Raw genomic sequence first — 19,941 nt, 5'->3', positions numbered from 1 at the left:
ACACTGGTTACAAAAACTAATAATCACTGTGCGTGTGAGTTACTGGAGAAGCATTCTAACGGTCTAAAGATGTATTTATGTATGCAAGCAAGTGCTCTCACATCGAAGATATGGATGTCTATACTATACAGTGTTTGATGTATCCATCATGACCGCAATTATCAATGATAATGACAATCCCACCATTTCACACTTGGTCTTTGCGGTATGTTCCTATCAGTCCCTATAAAATGATTTACCCTGTTGGCACGAGATCAATTCCTTGATAGGGATCCTACGAAACCATTTTCATTCAGGCAAGAAAAATGATCGTGGAACTGTAATCTGTCCTATTTTCTCGTCAATTATCAATTGATTTACTTACTTTTACTTTTGCATTCTTTCATTTTCTAGTCTGGATGTGATTTTTATGCCTTAGGCTCTTTCATTAATGAAGGATTAATTTGAGTGTCTAATCAGTTATCAACCCTACCTATTCATTCACTAATTCATACCTGTCTATCTCAACACGAGAGATGAAAACAAACAGATTTTCTTTCCTGCCAAGTAAAATCATCCTGGAAAAGTAAACCTACATTTTTTTTTCTTTGCTGAGCTAGTATTGTCCCGAAATGGAATTACAGTAATATGATTATCTGATTATTTTTCTGATCAACTCAGGGGATAGATGATTGAAAACCTCATGATGTACCTATCACGTTCAAATGGGTTATTTATACATTTGCCGAATATGAATTATGCAGCACCACTCACCACTCACATAGACCGACACTGCAAAAGGTCAAGTAAAATTTCCCAAAATCGCCACCCTACTCCCACCTGATATCGGTTTCATGATATTGACGAAATCAAGCTAAATCTAGTATTCATGGATTTTCTCATGCTCTTTTCCTAATGAACAAATCCTTTGTCGGTAATGTTAGCGTGGCGACCGGAATGACTGCTTGCCGCGCGAAGGTGTGGATTGGGCATTTCATGAGGGGTTTATAATAAATTCTGCCCTCTCGTGATAGGTAACTGTCAAGAGTTGGATGCTGTCGCCATAGAAACGACATCGATGATGTTGCCGGGGTGTGACAGAGAGAGAGAGATGTGTGAGGGGGGGGGGGGGGGGGGGGGGGGGGGGGGGGGAGGGGGAGAGAAGGCGAGGGTGGGGGGGGATTGATTCCAATCGCTTTATGTAGCTATGAGGACTATAGTGATATGTTGATTAGACCTCTGAATGACGATGTCACTATAATATTATTATGTACATCGACTTATAGATGACATTTTAAAATCGCTTAGAATGTAATGTCTAACCCAGAATGGACATTATTTTTAGGGTCCCTTCACAGAATTTAATATATTCACGTTGATGTCACTTTAGTTGTTATCTTGAATATGCAGTTCATTTTTAGATAGCTAAATATAGTACGTTTTTGTTTTCATTTATTTGTATTTAAGCTGTGCACAATCACCAGATCACATCATACTCTGTTGAATTGAAATGCATGTTGAATGTTTCTAACCTTACAGTTCTTCGTTGGTTTTGTGATTGTTATTGATTATTGTACGTACATGGTAAGTCATGTGATTTTGGAAAGGAAAACAACATACGCAGACAGATTAGTTTTTTTTTATTTATTAATCGGAACTCTATTGCAAAATGCCCTACATTGACGAAAAAATCGAAGCAAGGATCTCATTAATTAGATTAATAGCTTCACACAAATTTTGCAGGCACTATTTCATGGAAACAGTACTTCACACCGCCAGAGATCATTCATACACAATTGCAGAACTGCATTGGAATAAGACACATGATACTTCAACCTTCCTCGTTCGCCACCAAGACTTGAACATACTATACTCTGTAAAATATTTATCCATTCAAATTTTCTTGCCATGCTTGTCAGACTGAGAACCATCATCATTCTATAGTCTCGTGTTGTACAGTTCCATTTCTCACTGTTAATTTTCTTCATCTTTTATTATGAGCAATATTATCATGTTTTGTGATTTTATTTTCGTAATCTTGCCCTATAGTAGAGATAATCTAAGTTACAAACTCATTGTAGAACTTTTCATCTTTTAAGTATTCATACATGTGCTAATTTGAATACGCAACTAGCAATAAAAGAAAACAATCAAGTATATAGCTGTACAAACTCCCCTGGTAACAAAATTACACGTGGGCAGGCCAGGGCAGTTTTGCCGTTCCCTGACGATAACCAACTCATCGGCCGATTATGATCGATGGCAGCTTCGTTGATGTGTCGTCGTCAAGTGAAGGGTGTTGCTCCAGAATCTCCCATAGCAACGCGAGGGGAAAAAAAAGAGGAAAGAAAATGAAAATGATGCCGTGTGTAAATAGCAACGAACATCTGCTGATGACCGATAGTCCTTTCATCGAATGATAAATCCAATATCACTTCGGCTGGGCAGAAACTTATTTACGGGATGCACGATTGTCTCTTTCGGAGCGCTATAGGACGGAAAAGTGACTGCAGTTTTCTGAATTACTGATGCGATTATGTTTTTGCAGCTATCGTTATAATATTTTCCTTTAATGCTTGGACTCATTTAGTTTCAATTTCGGAGGATTCTGTTTCCAGAGCAACTGAAAGTAAAAGAGCAAAGTCAAGTTCACAGTCCTGCTTCATGTGATCTCAAGTCAAGACTTTGATATTTTGTGCGCTGAAAATAAACCGTGCATACTGAGCGATGGTGATTGTATAAATGTCACCCAGGGTTACTAAAACTCGGCGAACGTCGTCTACGGTGTCTGGAGCATTGTAGCACTCTCCGGAAAAGAAATTCCAAATAAAGTCATCTTTACACTTACCTTGATTTCCATCATTTCACATCGAAACTTAGCTGGCGACTTTACTACTACGAAGTAAGGATAAGTTATTGCTTTTACAGCTGTAGTCACTATAATTGAAGTGATCGCATAATGCCTCACAGCGAAACAATGTGCGCAACTTTATGAACAAAGCAAAGCGTTTCATAAAGTTACTTTAGACTTTAGTGAATCAATTTCTGAGCTGCCTTGGTTCGTCAAAATCTAACCGTCAAAAGATAAAACAATTAACTTCCGAACCTCTGCGTTACAGCAGCGACTTAGTACCTGAAAGGGAAGACACTATAATTTATCGAAATAACTCAAACACGTGATAACTGAGTACTAGCGAGATTCAAGACCGTCGGAGAGGACAACATAGGGTATATTACATGGCGGCCACAAGCAGTGTGCAATATCCATCCACCCACTTCAGTTCCAACATTCTCAGCAACTACAGTAATTTCATACTCGGCGGAAGGGGCGGCAACGGCTTTTCAGAACTAGCGAAAAGCCAGAAGGCGATCCGCCTGGCTCTCCCGACAATCGAGTACGGCGATTCGCTCTCCAGACACAGCCCGTGGAGCAGTTCCTACGGTAAGAGGGATCTATGATTTAAAACCACGTGATATCCTACCGTCTTGCACAAAACATGCAGCCTACATCATCTTTGTACGGACTGAATAAATTTCTCGTCTAGAAATGTTACACACCTGAACCATGGGTGACGACCAATTGCTAAAAAGGCAATCGTATGTTATTATCAAACATTGTATCAGATGATTACATTTGTATTTCATTAGAGTGTAATAGTGTGCACATAACTTAATTTATGATTGTCAGAGTTGGACCCACGAGGAGAATACGACAATGAAACGACAAGGCTTTCACCAAAAAAAAAAAAAAAAAAAGAATGTCATGGGTGTGCCAAACTTAAAGCTTATATACACTTTGTAATGCTCTGAAATTAATGATTTTTCAGTATATAGTTTCTATTGAACCAATGTCCATTTATTTGCAGAATGTCACTAATAACACTTTGCCTTTATGTTGCCTACATGCTGTTGTGTCGATCGATGATTTTCGTAATTCCTTGTTTAATCGATAAAACACTTCAAAATCAAATGTATTTCATATTTCGTTACAGACTTCAACGCATATCAGCACAATGTATCGCGACAACATTACAGTGCATCATTTGGAAGCGAAAGCATAAACGCGCTAACAAGAAATCTATTGGACGAACCGCCACAGACAGCGGACACCAGAGTATCGGAAAACTTAGCCAATCTTCCTCCCTGCTATCTCACAGGAACTGCGTCAAAGACGGCAAGACAAAACTGTCAATTTGACGACACTAAACAAGATTCATTTGAAGAACGGTACGCCGATGCGACTAAGAACAGCCGAAAGATGTCGGATTTTCCCGGAGTGCTGGCGAGCCCGGCTCCGATGTACAACGATCGACGCGAAGAGCACGCTAAACGCATCAGGTCCGTCCGAACGGTGAATCGTCGGGACGTCCGATGGTATCCGAACATTTGCGAAACTTTCGAGCCCAACTGGGACCGCACATTCACTTACTCCAATACGGATGTTACCTTCCGAGAGCGGATAACCGGGTCGCCATCAAGGGTTGTATCAACCGTCACCCAGTTACCGAAGATTTTCAGCTCAAGAACCAACTCGAGGGATAAGTATATCGTGAAGTGGCTACATTCCGTTCCTGATAACAACCCCTACTCCCAAAGCCGATGCGACACGGCAGTAGATATCAAAAGCAATTGCCAAACGCCATTATCACTGAAAACTGTCGATTCCTACTTCATAGACACCAGTATGAAGGCCAAACACTCAGAATTTTCTCAATAAGCTGCGCCGCCCTTTTTATGACATGCTTTATAGCGACGGTAACTTGCAATGATAATTGAGGATAAAGGCACAAAGTATAAAGTTTGGAAGCATTCATTTATAATTATGTGAGTACAGAACATCTTCATCGGCGTGAAAGGTGGAACTATATGATTGCGATCGTTATGGGATACATTATCCCGCTCAGAGGGACGACATCTCGGCGCAGATACCATTGCTTTTTAACTTAATCTACGTGTACAGCACTATAACAGTATAAATCAATATCCTTTGCAATTTGGGTACCAGTAACGGCCTTGTAATCTTGACTGTAAAAGCTCGGAAGTGTGAGAAAAATGAATGTATACCATGATCGCCTTAAATGGAAAAAAAGATAGTCCTGTATTTGGCAGTTTCAGTGCAGCCATCAGTTGAGGAGAGGACTGCTACAGTTCGTGACGCCACGTATCGAAAACGATGTATAGAAAATATAAAAAGACTTCCACAAATTTCATTTCTTTGAAAATTGCGCATTCCCGTAACTACTCAGCTGCAAATTAAAGGGTACACCATTCCCCCTGCTTTCTGAAAGATGCAAGTCAAGTGCTCTTTCACCGTATGTTAGAAATTGTCTTTATATACGCTTTTCTTTTTATCGTTGTCCATACATATGACGACATAAAGTGCTATAGTCTTCTCATCCATCGATGGCTGCAACAAACCTCTTAGAAATCCGTAACTTTTGTATGGATTGTCCGGTTTTCCTCACACTTCGCTGATTGTTATGTTCTGCTGCTGCTGCAGATATGACTGAATTCCCTCATTCCACATATTACTTGGGGTTTCATTCGCCTTTATTTTTTTTTCAATTTCAACAGTTTATTTATTTCCATCATCAAAAAAGAAAAAGAAAAAAGGAACATGATCCAAACCGGTACAAGTTTTCGATTTGCCTTTCATTCGTCTTATAAGGGCATTTTTTTTTTCAAATACAATATAGAGTATATGCACGAATGATGTCATAAAAAGGAACAATGGACTTTGTCATGGCAACAAAAAGAGTGAATAATCATAACGATGGAAAACAGTGTTCCACTAAAAAGCCAAGCTTGTAAGACGTGGAACATTGGAACAAAACAACGACAGCACCAATTTGTTATACCAATTTATATTCATATTAAATTAAAACAGCCAGCAGCTTGAAGTCCCTCCGTAGGGCTCGACAGTGACGATAAAGTGACTTGGAGGTGTCCCTCCACTGCTGCTCGTGAGTGGACTTCGAACCCCAAACCTCATAATTACGAATCCTTGACGTTATCCACCAGATACAGCACACAACTGGTTCTCAGTCTCTATCCAAGCTGCATATCATTATTCACGATGTGTAATATCAGGCGAATGGTAATTATTCGTTTCGGGCGCTGTTCGTTATTCCGAAGGTTCGATATTCCGAAGGTTCGTTATTCCGAAGGTTCGTTAATCCGAAACACACAAATTCCCTATACCTAGAGGTTCGTTAATCCGAAAATGAAAAAGGGTTCGTTAATCCGAACATTTGTAGCGTTATTCCGAAGGTTCGTTATTCCAAACATTTGTTAATCCGAAAATGAAATTCGGAAAAACGAATCTTCGGAATAACGAATCTTCGGACTGAAGAGCCTTCGGAATAACGAACCTTCGGAATAACGAGCTGTAACCTTCGTTTCACCGCAGGGCGCAGCAATACTATCTTGGGACTTCCGATTATAGTTTTCCACTGGTGTCGTATGCAATTTTATGCAATCAAAATTACCCATTGTGTGTTAGATAGATTTGTAATTTTCATATTTGTGAGGACTCTTGTGTAGTGTGTTACACCAAGATAGATTTGTGATTTTCATATTTGGAAGGATTCTTTTGTAATAGTTAAAGGGACTGCACAGTACTGGTTGAGGTAGGGATTCATGTTTTGAACATTCCTAAGTGAGATAATGAAAAGCCTCTTATGAAATATGAAAGAGCATGTAATTTCACGAAGGATTCAACGTTTATTTGATGAAAATTGGTTTTCAAATGGCTGAGATATCTAAAAAAGTGTGAATGATAAAAGGCGACATGCCCCAACTTTATTAGGATCTCTTTGTTTCCCCTTGTTTTTGGATATCTCAGCCATTTCAAAACCGATTTTCATCGAATGAACTTTTGATACCCCTTAGAAGTGCATGCTCTTTGACATCTCATATAGTGGTTTCTGAATATCTCGCAAAACGTTAAAAGCTAAATCTTCACCTCGACCAGAACTGTACACACCCTTTAACATTTTGTTTGTGTATAATGACCAGTGATGACAAAAAATGTTATTGATAAAACTTTGATAAACGATATTTATGATAGAAATACATGAACTCTTAAGAAACTAGAGAAAAAAAAATGACGAGTTGACGTCATGACATTGTTGACGTTACGACATTGTTGACTTCATGACCGCATGACACATGTGTACCTGATGATAATAATTATGATTCACTGTCTTTCAAATCGTCTTGAATTTCTTTTTATACTTGATTACATTCATCAAATCATTTCCTTTTAGATGTAGGGGAGACTTAGTTTCAAATATGCTTGTCTTCAATGGATGGACTCCGTGGCAGTATTACAAGACAGCATGCTGTCATACATAATCCCTCTTACTTCGACTGGGGCATTTGATTTCGTTCCTCAACGTGAAGACAAAATCCTCAATATGAAATATTCATAATGATATATTTCCTTTAGTTGACGAATTATCTTTATATGTACAGTATTACCATATCGTTTCTTGTGATAACGCCCAACTGAGAAACACATACATAAAAAAGAAAAGAAAGACCTTTCACAGCCCCTCAAAATAGTCCTGCCGGTGCCGTACAAATGCTCTACATTGCATAAGGTTGTACCTCTACACTGGCACCCCCCCCCCCCCCCACACACACACATAATATGATTATTGTGCAAACACACTAATTTCACTCATATTAGTTCTGTTTGATATACACGTACAATGCAGTGTACATTAAACTCTCTATCCGCAGTCTTGTAGACTTCTTTATCAAACTTAATTGGTGTACTAAACAGGTATGAAAGTTTTTAATACTGACTTCCTCGTGATTGACTTTATTGAGCTGGATGATCGTTGTAACAGAATAGTTTGATAGTTTTCTTGAGGAATATGCAGGTAGAAAAAGTATTCAGTGTTTATGCAAGCATGTAGCGATGTACCAATGAAAATAAACATACTATGCAATGTAGCGTCGTGAAGTATATTACTATTTCTTTGTTCATTTTGTCTACGTACATGTATCACGTTGTGTGTTGGAAAAACAAACAAACAAACAAACAAACAAACAAACAAACAAACAAACAAAACACCCAGAAGCTACTACATGTATATTCCACCGAGTCCTGAGATCTAGATAGTTGTCCACATATTTGACAGAATTACTATTGAAAGTGTCTTGAGAGCAATGTTCATCTCAGGACGTTATTTCACACTTCTCACATCCACTCACAGACACCCATGAATTTGCATTTAAAGGCCTGGGATGGTATTGTGAGATGGGGATTCAGGTTGTAACCTTTGGTGAGATAATTAAAAACCACTTATATGAAGCATTAAAAAGCATACGATTCTAAGAGGAATTCAAAGTTTATTAAATTTGATTAAAATCTGTTTTGAAATGGGTGAGATATCCAAAAGACAAAATAATCCTAATAAAAAGGTGGGAGCCATCTTTATTAGGACCACTTTGTTTTACTTTGTTTTTGGATACCTCAGCCATTTCAAAACTGATTTTCAACAAATAAACTTTGAATTGCTCTTAGAATTGTATGCTCTTTAGTATTTCATGTAAGTGATTTCTAACTATCTCACAAAAAGTTAAAATCTAAATCCCATCTTAACCAAGCAATGCCATTCCTTTAATCCTCATCCGATCTACTCTCTTTAATTCCTTCCCCCTTCTCTCCCCCCCCTCTCATGCTCTTGTGTATGACTCTCTCATCTTTAATCTAAGCACCCCTGTCTCTCCCTCTCTCTCTCTCTCTCTCTCTCTCTCTCTCTCTTTCTCTCATAATTCTGACTGTTTCCTCCTGTCCCTCTGTATTTTGTAATCACAGTTCATTCACAGTGCAGGTGACTAATAGAGTAAACGTAGAACTTGGGATTTTATTCAACTTTGAAAATAAATGCAATATCATTGAAGATAATCTACTGACTTATTCTTTACATCTGTATACATCAGCTTTGTGAGCATGTCATTGACATTTCTTTGAGATTTCTTTGTACAATACATTGCTTTCGGAATGTTTGCATTCATGGCAAACAAAAGAGCCATTACACACAAAAATAGGAAAGAAAACACTGTAGCAATGAAAACACTGTGAAAAAAAAAATGTGCACTATAGGCTATCCTGTTAACGTACTGCCTCTGCAGAAATATGTCATTACTCACCTGAATATTTGTGACAGTTTGATGAGTCTAAATCCAAAATTAGAGTTGAAACATCAATCACGTACGATTATATGACTTTTACGCAGTGGCACTCTTGTAAAGGAGCCGACTTTTAGTATGACTACTGATCGATTGTATTCACACATCCTACAACGTGGGCAGTGCTTGAACTTCGGCAATAAAATTCTGCAGGTGATTCAGCGGGAAGAGGGACGCTATCACTATAGCATGGACAATGACAAACTGTCAAAAACACTAACTCCAGACTTTTATAGACTGAGCATAAACCCATGGAGCCTATATAGCAGAAAGAAATAATAATGACAAAACCTGGCTGTGTATGGCATGATTAAATCATTACCTAGAAAACAATGTAAAATCATAAAAAGAAAACAAACAAAAACAAAAACTGACATCATCCTTTTCATACGGAAGATTACCCCAGTAGGTCATAAAGGAACAGCTACTTACAGAAACATTTGATACACCGTAGAAATAGCGGCATTTACCTCTTGGCGAGTATATCTCATATTTACATATCATACAACTAGGTGATATATCAAATAACCTTTACATTTCCTACACCAGGACTTGACACTAACATTTTTTTTTTCATTGGTGGCTTGTTTGGACAGATTATTATTATTATTTTTTTTTTAATTTTGGTTGCCTGAAAAAGAAATGTATTGGCCCAAAATGAAAGGAATCATAACAATCCCATTTTGATCTTGGTTGCCTGAGCGGGCCACCAAATCAACTAACTTTTTAGAAAGTTAGTGGCCCGATATAAATTTTCTGTGGCCTTGGCTACCGCTCATGTCAAACACTGCATAAATGCATACATACTTGATACATGTCATAATCTTTCTAAGTGGATTCTTCCCACCAGCAAAGTCATTTGCTGGGTAATGACTGGGTATAAGGAAAGTTATCCATGTTAACAAAACCTCTTGGGCAAGGAAGCAATAAATGATCACAATTACAAGTTAAAAGGAAATGAATGCCAAATACATGGCACATGAAAAATACTGTACACCAATTCTAAACCAGATCATAGGATCAAGTTCCTGTGTCTGGTTAAATGTTACAGCAAATGCAGAGGAGATGACTGTGTACATTCCAGGCATCATATTATCTAATTTTCATATCCAATCTTTGAATACATGCAGAAATAGATAGATATTAGCTGGATATATTATATCTCCAACTCGCTAGCTATTGAGGCATGTAGAGGATGACAACATGGTGTTACACCATAATTGTATTGATCCTATCTAATAGTCTACATAATACACATATCATCCACCTATATTCCACAATTTCTGCCACTTGCTGTTGGAAGATGTTAATCGTTCTTTCTTATTTTCTGTAAAAAACAGATAAACATAGAGCTACTTGCTACATGCATCTTGACAATCAATGAAGATGCAAAGGAACACAACTCTTTATGGAAACTTGTTTGTTTGTGAGTGTGTGTGTTTTCTTTTTTAATGGAGCTATAAAAATTGGGAAGACGTACTTTTCATGAAGCACAATCATTGCAATGAAGGCCTAGAAATAATTTTTCTCTTTTTACAAATGTATGAATTAATTTGTAGATTTCTGGTTGCTACAAATAAAAGCTTGTGATGAGTCCCCCACCCCAACAACTTACAAACATATTTCAATGAGGCTGTTTTATGACTTATTACATGTCAAAGATGGCTTGATAGGCCTTTGAATTTCACTGAGTGAATGGATCCATAACATCACACTGCAATGAAGCCTCGCCCGTGGAGACACACTTCAGGACTAAAATCACATTGGATACGTGCATGCAGCTGACATACTGACCACATGCACCCATTCAGACGGCAGTCCAAGTCTACTTCTGGGAGAACTTCTTGGCATGGAGAGGAAAGACTAGCTGTCTCCTGGAGAGTCCTACACGCCTTGTCTTACGAGGGCAGGGCGGCAGGGGACGCACTGGTGTCAGGACAGTCTGGCCTGCACTGTCAGCTGTAAAGAAGGCCAAGCAGTAGTACTGACATAATGTAATGTACAACTCAAGCTTGATGATACTTTATGTTGGTTGGATAAGGTTATGGCACTAGATAAGTATATTTCAGGTACAAACTGGAGATAATGGCCTGTATTCACAAAAGGTATTTCAGATCAAATCCATGGTTTGAATTTAGTATGTGGACTGAAATATTCCCAAAAAGGTGTAGTGCCTACTTCACGTACGAGTATGAGTACATGGTCACTTGATGGATGTCTGTTGGCATATGCGATCTATCCTGCGCATTTACACAGAAGAAATTTGCATAAATCATTGATTAGATTTAAACTTCTTTTGCATATTCCAGCCAATATACTAAAAGGGGATTTTTTGTCAAACATGAATATGGATTCAATGAACACAATTAACGAGAGAGAGAGAGAGAAAGAGGGAGAGAGGGATAGATTATTAAAACAATATTTAAAAGGTTGAGGAAAATCAATCTGCTCCAAATAGTGTTCAAATATGCACCACCTTTTGAACCCATCACCAAATTTACAACCTTTGAACTTGAAAAAGGTAGCTGTGGTTGGCTCTATAATAGCTGTGTCACAGTTTAAACACATTGGGAGGTATGTCGAGGAAGGTTTGTCACACCTCCTTGCCATGTAATGTCCATAATGTAAAGTTTACTTACAAGGAGCAAAGTCTGCAGTCTCTGGATGAAGGGTTCTGCTCCACAGAAAAACACCAGACAAGGGCTGACCGACAGTCTGCAGATGATCGGGGATTGTACCTTTTGTTGGTTCTGCATCTTCAGAATGAAGGATGGTTTTGAGAAAGACAGAACTGGGCGATTGAGTAATGAAAAATCCCAATGAAGGGTAGACAAGAGATTCATGAAATGCTTAAATGGTTGTATCTACAGTTCTTATGCTGAGATTTTAGTGAATAACAAAGGAACATATATAATGCAAAGAAAGACATTTACAAAATAATGACAGCCAATGGGAGAAAATTGAGGACAAATCTTGGCATAAACCACTAGAAATTGGGAGTATCATGTCATATATGATAATGGTATAGCAAATCAGAGGAAATACATACTAGCAAAACACAACGTTTAATCTTGCAAAGATTTAACACCAGGTCTGTCATTTCTATCCAATTTAAGGGTTCTATGTCCCATACATTTAAGTACTATGAGTCACAAAATGTGTAATCTTTCATTTTTCAAAAAAAATTATTTTCTTTTTGAAAGAGTAAATTTTATCTGAATTGTTACTTGGTGACCGTGATGATGCATGTAGCAAAACAAACAAACAAACAAACAAACAAACAAAAACATCTGATTTCCCCCACTAATAGACCACAAGTATCATATTAGTACATGTTTCATGACACTACTGAAGATGTTACCCTCATTCCCTGGTCCTTGCACTGGACAATCCTCTTCATCAGTGTTGCATTTCTTGATAAGAGCATCAGCTGTTAGAAAGAGAATGGAACAATCCCTAATGACAACCATACCACATGATTTAAAACACATTGTGAAAGTTAGATCTCTGGAGACTTCCAGTTTATGCTTTGTAGGGACATGCTCAACAAAGTTGAATTTGTCATAATGAGGTCATAATTATCACCATATTTCAGAATGAGTTTCCTGCTTCAATGAAATCAGGGAAGAAGAGAAAGATATTCTGAATGGAGCACTCTGGAAGATTCAGGATAGATAGGGAAAGATACATATAATACACACATTATGTTAATGGTTTCACAGCTGTCTTTCCTGCCTACTACTGTACCTGGCTGATATTACAACTCCATAAACTTCCAGACAATTTCTGATTTAGAGTTATACTGGTTGTTGCTGATCTGAAGACTTTCCTTACATATCTTTTAATCAAAATGTTCTTTTCTTCGATTACATGTACAATGTACTACAAGTGCTGTCCAAGATGCAGTTTAGATTTTGCTCCAAAACATATGCTATAGAGAATGGCATACAATGTATTTACACAAAAGTGGTTTGGCAACGCAAAGTACATTTCAACAAGAATCCTCGTGAATGGATGTGAACGGTGGAAGAAATGTGTTACCATGTAGGTTTCAGCAGTCTTCAGTTATATGCAAGGTGATGTGTACCTGCTTGAAAAGATTAGCAAATTGCTGTATAGATTAAATGAAAGTCTCCATAATACTTACCTTGTTCCAAGTAGATGGATTCTTCTAGCTCCAAAACCCTGTCCACTGATTGGTCACTGGGAAGCAACGATTCACTCGTGGGTACTGCCTGGTCATCACTAATTGGGGCAAGCCTCCCGGATCCCGCTGAGCATGGAGTATCCTTGGCTGAGCTTCTTTCTTCCAGTGATGATGTCTCCTCCACTACTCCACTGGAATATGGAACGAACACAGCACTTGCTGGCAAATATTTCACTTCAGACGTGTCCATCTTCTTTGACTCCCCATCAAGCTTTGTCATATCGTCTCTTTGGCTTGACTGGTCTTCTAGCGCCAGCCTGGTATCAGAGGATACAGAGCTTGCCCCGGTCTTGCATCTGGATAGCTCTTCATCAGCACCACTCTGTATTATTTGTGCTTCTTCCCCTGTTGCATCATCCGTTGTCAGGGTTTGATCTTCTTGCAAGGTCATTTCCTCTGCTCTTGTGGCTCCCTCTGAAACAAAGACAGAGCTACCTGGCAGACATCTTCCTCCAGGAATATCCCTGTCCTGTTTGTCAATTTCAAGCTCCTCTGGGATTTCATTTTGCTTAGGCTGGTATTGGGCATCTAACACTTTGTATGAAGACGTATGGTTTATATTTATTTCATGCTGCAAGAGCTCTGCATCATTGTCTCTTCCATTATCACTGCCAACTGATGAATATTCCACAACTTTTGCTGCTGATAAACTTCCTTTAAATGTTTCTTGACCAGAATTGCCGCAGCCATGTAGGGGTTCTTTCACAGCAGGAACCACGTGAACTGTACGCTCGTCACTGTGGATGGTTGAGTGGATGAATACTTCCTTGTCTCCTGGGATAGAAGAAATGCTGTTAAACAGAGGATGGGTTGTGACGCTTGAAAACAAAGTGTGCATGGGCTCAGTGCTGCTACATTCGACCTCATCAAAAAGAGACACATCTAAACTTGAGTATGCCTCATCACTTTTGCCTCCTTTATCACATGTGAATGATCCATCCTGATTTGTGACAGTAATGTCTTTTTCCACATCAGCAGTAGACAACTCAGAGGTGCAGTCCAGATGTTGTATGTCAGGCAAATTTTCATGTCCATCACGACAAGATGAAAGCCTTGCTCTCTTGCTGCTTGGCTCGAACATATCAACAGCAAGATTCAATGTACTGTATAAGCCATCAGAAATTGTACCTAACTGACAAACTTCTTCATTATCTTCAGTAGATGTCGACTTCGAACCCTCCTCTTCTCCAGGAAATGAAGTGGATTGCTCAGCAAAATGATGGCCAACCTCTGAAGAGATTTCTTCACTTTTGCCTGAAGCAAGAGTCAGATCCATACTTTCATCAGTTTGATCCCCCGTAACCTCCTCATGATGGGTAGCTCGTGCGGAGGCTTCATCACTTACACAATCAGTCTGATTGGCAATGACAGTGATAATGTTATTCAGTACAGCCTCACAGTCACTCATCACCAAGTCATGGGGGACTGGAGTCATCTTCTTTGCACTGCTTTCACGAGAGAGAAGAGGTGTACTCAAGCCCCCGTTTCCATTCTTCTCCAATAGCAGTAGGTTACCATCTACTTCTGATAATCCACCAGCTGTGAGGACCTGCTGTGTATCACACACGCAGAGAACAGTGTCATCTGGAATCGATTTGTATTCATGTTCTTCCGAGAGATCAGCTTTCTTTGAGAGACATCTAGGCAGAAGTTTTCCACCATCTACAAAGTCATCTTCATTTGCTGCATTGTTGCACATCATTTTTACATATCTTTCAGCAGCAGCAACAACTGGACGGTTGTTGGAATTGCCATGATCTTCCTCTGTTATGTTTACATGAACCACCTCACTGTCAAACTTTACATTTCTTGAAGAGATCTCATCACAAATGGTTCTGCAGACATTGTCGGTGTCGATTCCTGGGATTATGGTGCTTGAGCAAATCATTGGAGTGTCACTGTCCTTGGCGACCTTGCTTCCGGAGCTTGTATCAACAGACTGTGACCCTTGAGATTGAAGTTCATGCACTCCATTAGAGTCGTCAACTTCTGGCAATAACTTGAGCGCATCAACCACAATTTCAGCCAGAAATAAAGAGGCGAAGGGTTCTGGTGCCGTGCTTAGTTTTGCATTTGACTGGTCATCGGGTGGATGGAATTTTGCCATGTTGACTGGTGTGACGAGTACTGTGAAAAGGGATGAATATAATAAAGTCAAAGAGAAAATTACAGAGTGTAGTTGTAGACATGTACTCTGATAGTATGATTGATAGTGCTTGCAAATTACCGTAGGGCCTACGTTTTACTAGTACTAGCAGTTAAGACTTAGAACCTTATTAACATTTTTTTTTTTTAAATAAAAAGGTCTTTTAACCCATATCTGCCGGTCACGTGATGCAGTTCAAAGTCTGTTGCTGCCGGAGGCTAGACTATGCTCTAGAGAATCTATTTCATGTACGTTCAATAAACTGTGCTGTCTCAAATTTTCAATTTCAAGGTGATAAATTACTGATATCAGTACATCACCGACACTTACTTCTAACTGTTAGATTCTAGATCTAAAAAACAAACAAACAAACTATGATGGAAAACTAGGTAGTAGGATCTATGTAGACTCTAGAACTATATCGATTGATAGGAAAGGAAATGCTTTCATATAGTCCTATAGATCTATCAGTATCATTTAATATCATAAGTAACACGTAAAACGGCGTCATGTCGTGAATTATGTGACGTCATATGATGATTTATGATAAGACTATGAGTTAGTATTTTCGTATGGCTTAACAGTTAGATTTCTACATAGAATTAGATCTAGCAGTCTAGAGTCTATTAATAATAATAATGATATATGAATAGAAACTAATCACATAACATATCGCGTATTCAAAAGTAACGTTAGACGTCTAACCACTGTACTAATGAAAAATATCCATGTATGAGTAGGATCTACCTAGCTAGCGAGTATGATATGAGTAGACATTCTATGAGTCTGACCATAAATAGTACTCTACCAATACTGCAATAGTAACCATGGTTAGCCTTTATTACTAGTATGAACTCTGTTAGAACGGGTCTGGTCTAACTGTTAGATATTACAGAAAACCAACTAGATCTAGTCTAGATAGACTCTATATCAATTTTGAAATTTTCATAATGTAAGCTTTACGATGGTATATAAGTAATAACTCATAGTCATAGGGTATAATCTTTAGGCTTGAATTTGAAGTCATATCGAATAATTTAGATCTGGAGGGCATTTCATGAACTTATGATGAACCATTTTGTCCGACGAAGTTATCAGACAAATTTGCTCTCAGCCAATCAGATGCAAAGATTTCAGTAGCTTGTAACGCTTTGTCAGAAAAATATCCGACCAATCTGCTTCATGAAATGCCCCCCTGCGCTCTGCTGACGAGTGTGGTCTATCTAAACTCATTCATAGACTCTATGGGTGGGACTACAGTAAAGTAGGCCTATGTAGGCGTACAGCAGTGTCCGATCTCACATCTAGTTTCTAGTCTAGGGACTAAGTGATCTTCTAACATAATGGGAGGTCTAGGCCTAGACCTAGGCCTAGGCTACTCCATACAATTGGAAGTGTCTAACTGCTAGACTAGAACTATTTTTAGCCGATAAATATGGGTGATATTAGATTTATTAGACAACGAACTTACCGGTGTCTTCATTTCTAGAAGAAAGTCTGCATGCTATGCATGCGCTGCCACACGCACGCACGGACTATGCAAACATTTACTGTAGTACGTACGTGCTTTGACGGATGGCCGGCCGAGCCCGTCCCTTAAGACGGCACAGATTGGGGCATGGCACGTGTTAAACCTATGGGAAAAACGTTGGGTTAGGGTTTTTGGTTATGATTATGGTTATGGTTAGGGTTAGGGTTGGGGTTAGGGTTAGGGTTAGGGTTAGGGTTAGGGTTTGATGGTTAGGGTTAGGATTAGGATTAGGGTTAGGTTTAGGGACAGGGTCCCCGATAGATTTTTAGTTTCCCCAATCTGTGCCGTCTAAAAAAAACACGCGAGCCGGGGTATCGCGCTCGCCATCGATACCGTAGCAGTGTCAAAGATCGTATTGAGTGTACGATCTTTGGTAGTGTTGCGCAGGATCGATCATGAATATCGATCGATACCAACATAATATAGGAAACCTAACACCCCCCCCCCCCCTCATGTGGATTAAGCGAAAGCCGCAACATTATAGGAACACATCTTTAGCTTGACCGAAAGATCGGTCTGTATCTGTCCGTCGGGGAATGTTCCGCGGAGACTGCGTCTGGCTTCAAGGATCCCCTCCATACGGAGGACAGCGTTAATGGCAAAATATGAAAGAGTCCTCCGGACAGACGGATCTTTCTGTCTAATCTTTAGCATGCCCCCCCCCCCCCCACACACACACACTTTTTGTGTACCATACAAAGGAATACATAAGGTGTCATCACTTTGGGCCACCACACTTTTTTTTTTACCCGAAAGTACGTTAGTGGCACTAAAATAGAAATAGAGATCTTGAAGTATGGCGGCGGTAAGGTTATGTTTTTTCTCTGAAGACCTTTTTTTTTTTTTTTTTTTGCTTGTCAGCTGAAGAAACCCGGAAGTGGACGGGGAGAGATGAGCTGAGGACCTTTTCTTTTTCTTTCTTTCTTTTCTTTTCTTTTTTTTTTTTTTTGCTTGTCTGCTCATGAAACCCGGAAGTGGGCCCCCACACTTTTGAAAACACTGCTCCGGCCCTGTTTAGAACTGTGTCAATATTGTTGTGGAAATCGGGAGTTATAAAATTCATTCAAAACTCTCGATGCTGTCATCGCTAAGACCTGCAGTTCATGACGTCATGTGTGGACAAGAAAAACCCAGCAAACACATATAGGCCTAACGTTTTCAGAACGTTTCCTAAACGGTTTTTTTTTTTTTTTTAGATTCCGTCTGTCTTCCTATAAAATGGAAGTTTTTAAAACGTACATTTGCCCAACGTCAAAGTTGGGACTATAGCATCTACCGCAAAGCACAGGATTTGGGGAAAACGTTTTAACTGAACACGTCAATGGACGTTACAAAACGTTTTTATTAGGTCTGCTACGGCGACTTCGTCTTTAATGAGCGTTAAAAAAAAATACATTTTGGATTTTGAATACATCGAAAACCTTCCACAAAAAGACATTCTGAAAACGTTTTGACAAAACGTCCAAATAACGAACTTGGAACGTTTCAAGAACGTTCAGAAAACGTCCAAATGTTAGCTGGGAAGATCAAGAAAATTCCACAAACTTTCATTTTTCATGAAAAGTGCACATTCCCTGGACTTGTTATACATACATGATATTAATGATAATACTGTGTAACCGTGCATCAATATACCGTAACCAACAAAAAGTCGCATGACTTGCCGTAACGTGCTGGACTTAGCAAGTGAAAATGATTCAATTTGACCCATAATATAGTTTAAAATCTTGACTTTTTCATATTTCTGAAGGAACTATCCTTCTTCTACATTATTCTAACGCTTGCGATCGTAAAACAAATGGGCATGTTTCAGCAGTTTTCTGGAACACTTTTTACATGAAATAGTGTCATTTTATATGACTGTCTTATAGCATGGGGTCCCGGTTTCCAAAATCCTTGCATAGGCCACTACTTTCACTTTCAACTCTTATATTAGCTTTGAAAAGATGATGCTGCTGCTTTGAAAGTTGGTATACGTCATGGGTTCTATACAGTGTTAATAAAGTATGCTCAATTTAAGCCTACATAATGCCTTCATTGCTGTTGCTAGATATAGTTTACTTCTTTCTTCTTCTTTTTTGGCCTTTAGCACAGCTATAGCACGGCTTGCTTTTGATAAGATTAAGCGCAGTGTATGAAAAGACCCTATAGCCTACTCCAGAGCCTCTCATTTTATTCTGTTCACACTGTCTTTTACAGCATGTGTGCTTTCTTGCCCATAACATCTAGATGTTGAAACCACTATATCATAATTCTGTTTATATTAGGCATTATATCATTATTTTGACGACGTCAACAGAGCAGGTTCTTGAAAAGGAATTTTGTTCAAAATTTATCTGGAATACTGTGATGATATACTAAAAAAAAAGTAGTGTGCTTGTTATATACCTACAGTTGGTCTGTGAAAGGTCATTGTTTTGTTTTCCTTTTTGTGATCACCGTTAATTGCCGCCACAACCATCTACTGGGCTCTACTGCGCCTCGTACACAGCAGCTCGCTCGTCAAAAGAGGTGTAATCTCGAGTCAAGATACCAATGTACGTCTTTCTTTCACTATCCATCATAATACAGTCATGTAATAGCATATACAACGTCCTGACCGTGTGCATGACGAATGAATCAGATGCGAGTGTGGCATCATGAGCCTTGTACAATGTAGTCACTTACCGTAGATGGCAGCAAACAATAAATGCGGTGTTCCAATTATGAAGCACCTGCTCGTCAGATTTTGATTTGGTGCTGAGCTGCCTAGCGTGTTTACATATTTTTATGTCACCATCGACAATTATTTTCGGAAACAGTAGGTCCTACGACAAACTGTCATCGGACAATCTCTCATCATTCGGAAACGAGTTTTCCTTCTCTGTTCTCACC

The 19,941-nt window shown here is 39.0% G+C and overlaps 1 protein-coding gene across 1 annotated transcript; it reads left to right on the top strand.

The window, feature by feature from the left end:
- The first annotated feature begins 3,216 nt into the window (after window positions 1-3,216).
- LOC139722216 (uncharacterized) lies at window positions 3,217-4,696 on the top strand. Its single transcript, XM_071633527.1, has 2 exons — window positions 3,217-3,421; window positions 3,972-4,696. The coding sequence occupies exons 1-2, from the start codon at window positions 3,217-3,219 to the stop codon at window positions 4,694-4,696; spliced, it is 930 nt and encodes a 309-aa protein (XP_071489628.1).
- Window positions 4,697-19,941: the final 15,245 nt, after the last annotated feature.

The sequence above is a fragment of the Diadema antillarum genome, unplaced genomic scaffold, assembly GCF_040938485.1.
Source record: "Diadema antillarum isolate AM-2024a unplaced genomic scaffold, OU_Dant_1.0 scf00000161, whole genome shotgun sequence".
Lineage (NCBI taxonomy): Eukaryota > Metazoa > Echinodermata > Echinoidea > Diadematoida > Diadematidae > Diadema > Diadema antillarum.
This window is presented reverse-complemented; position numbering and strand designations above follow the sequence as displayed.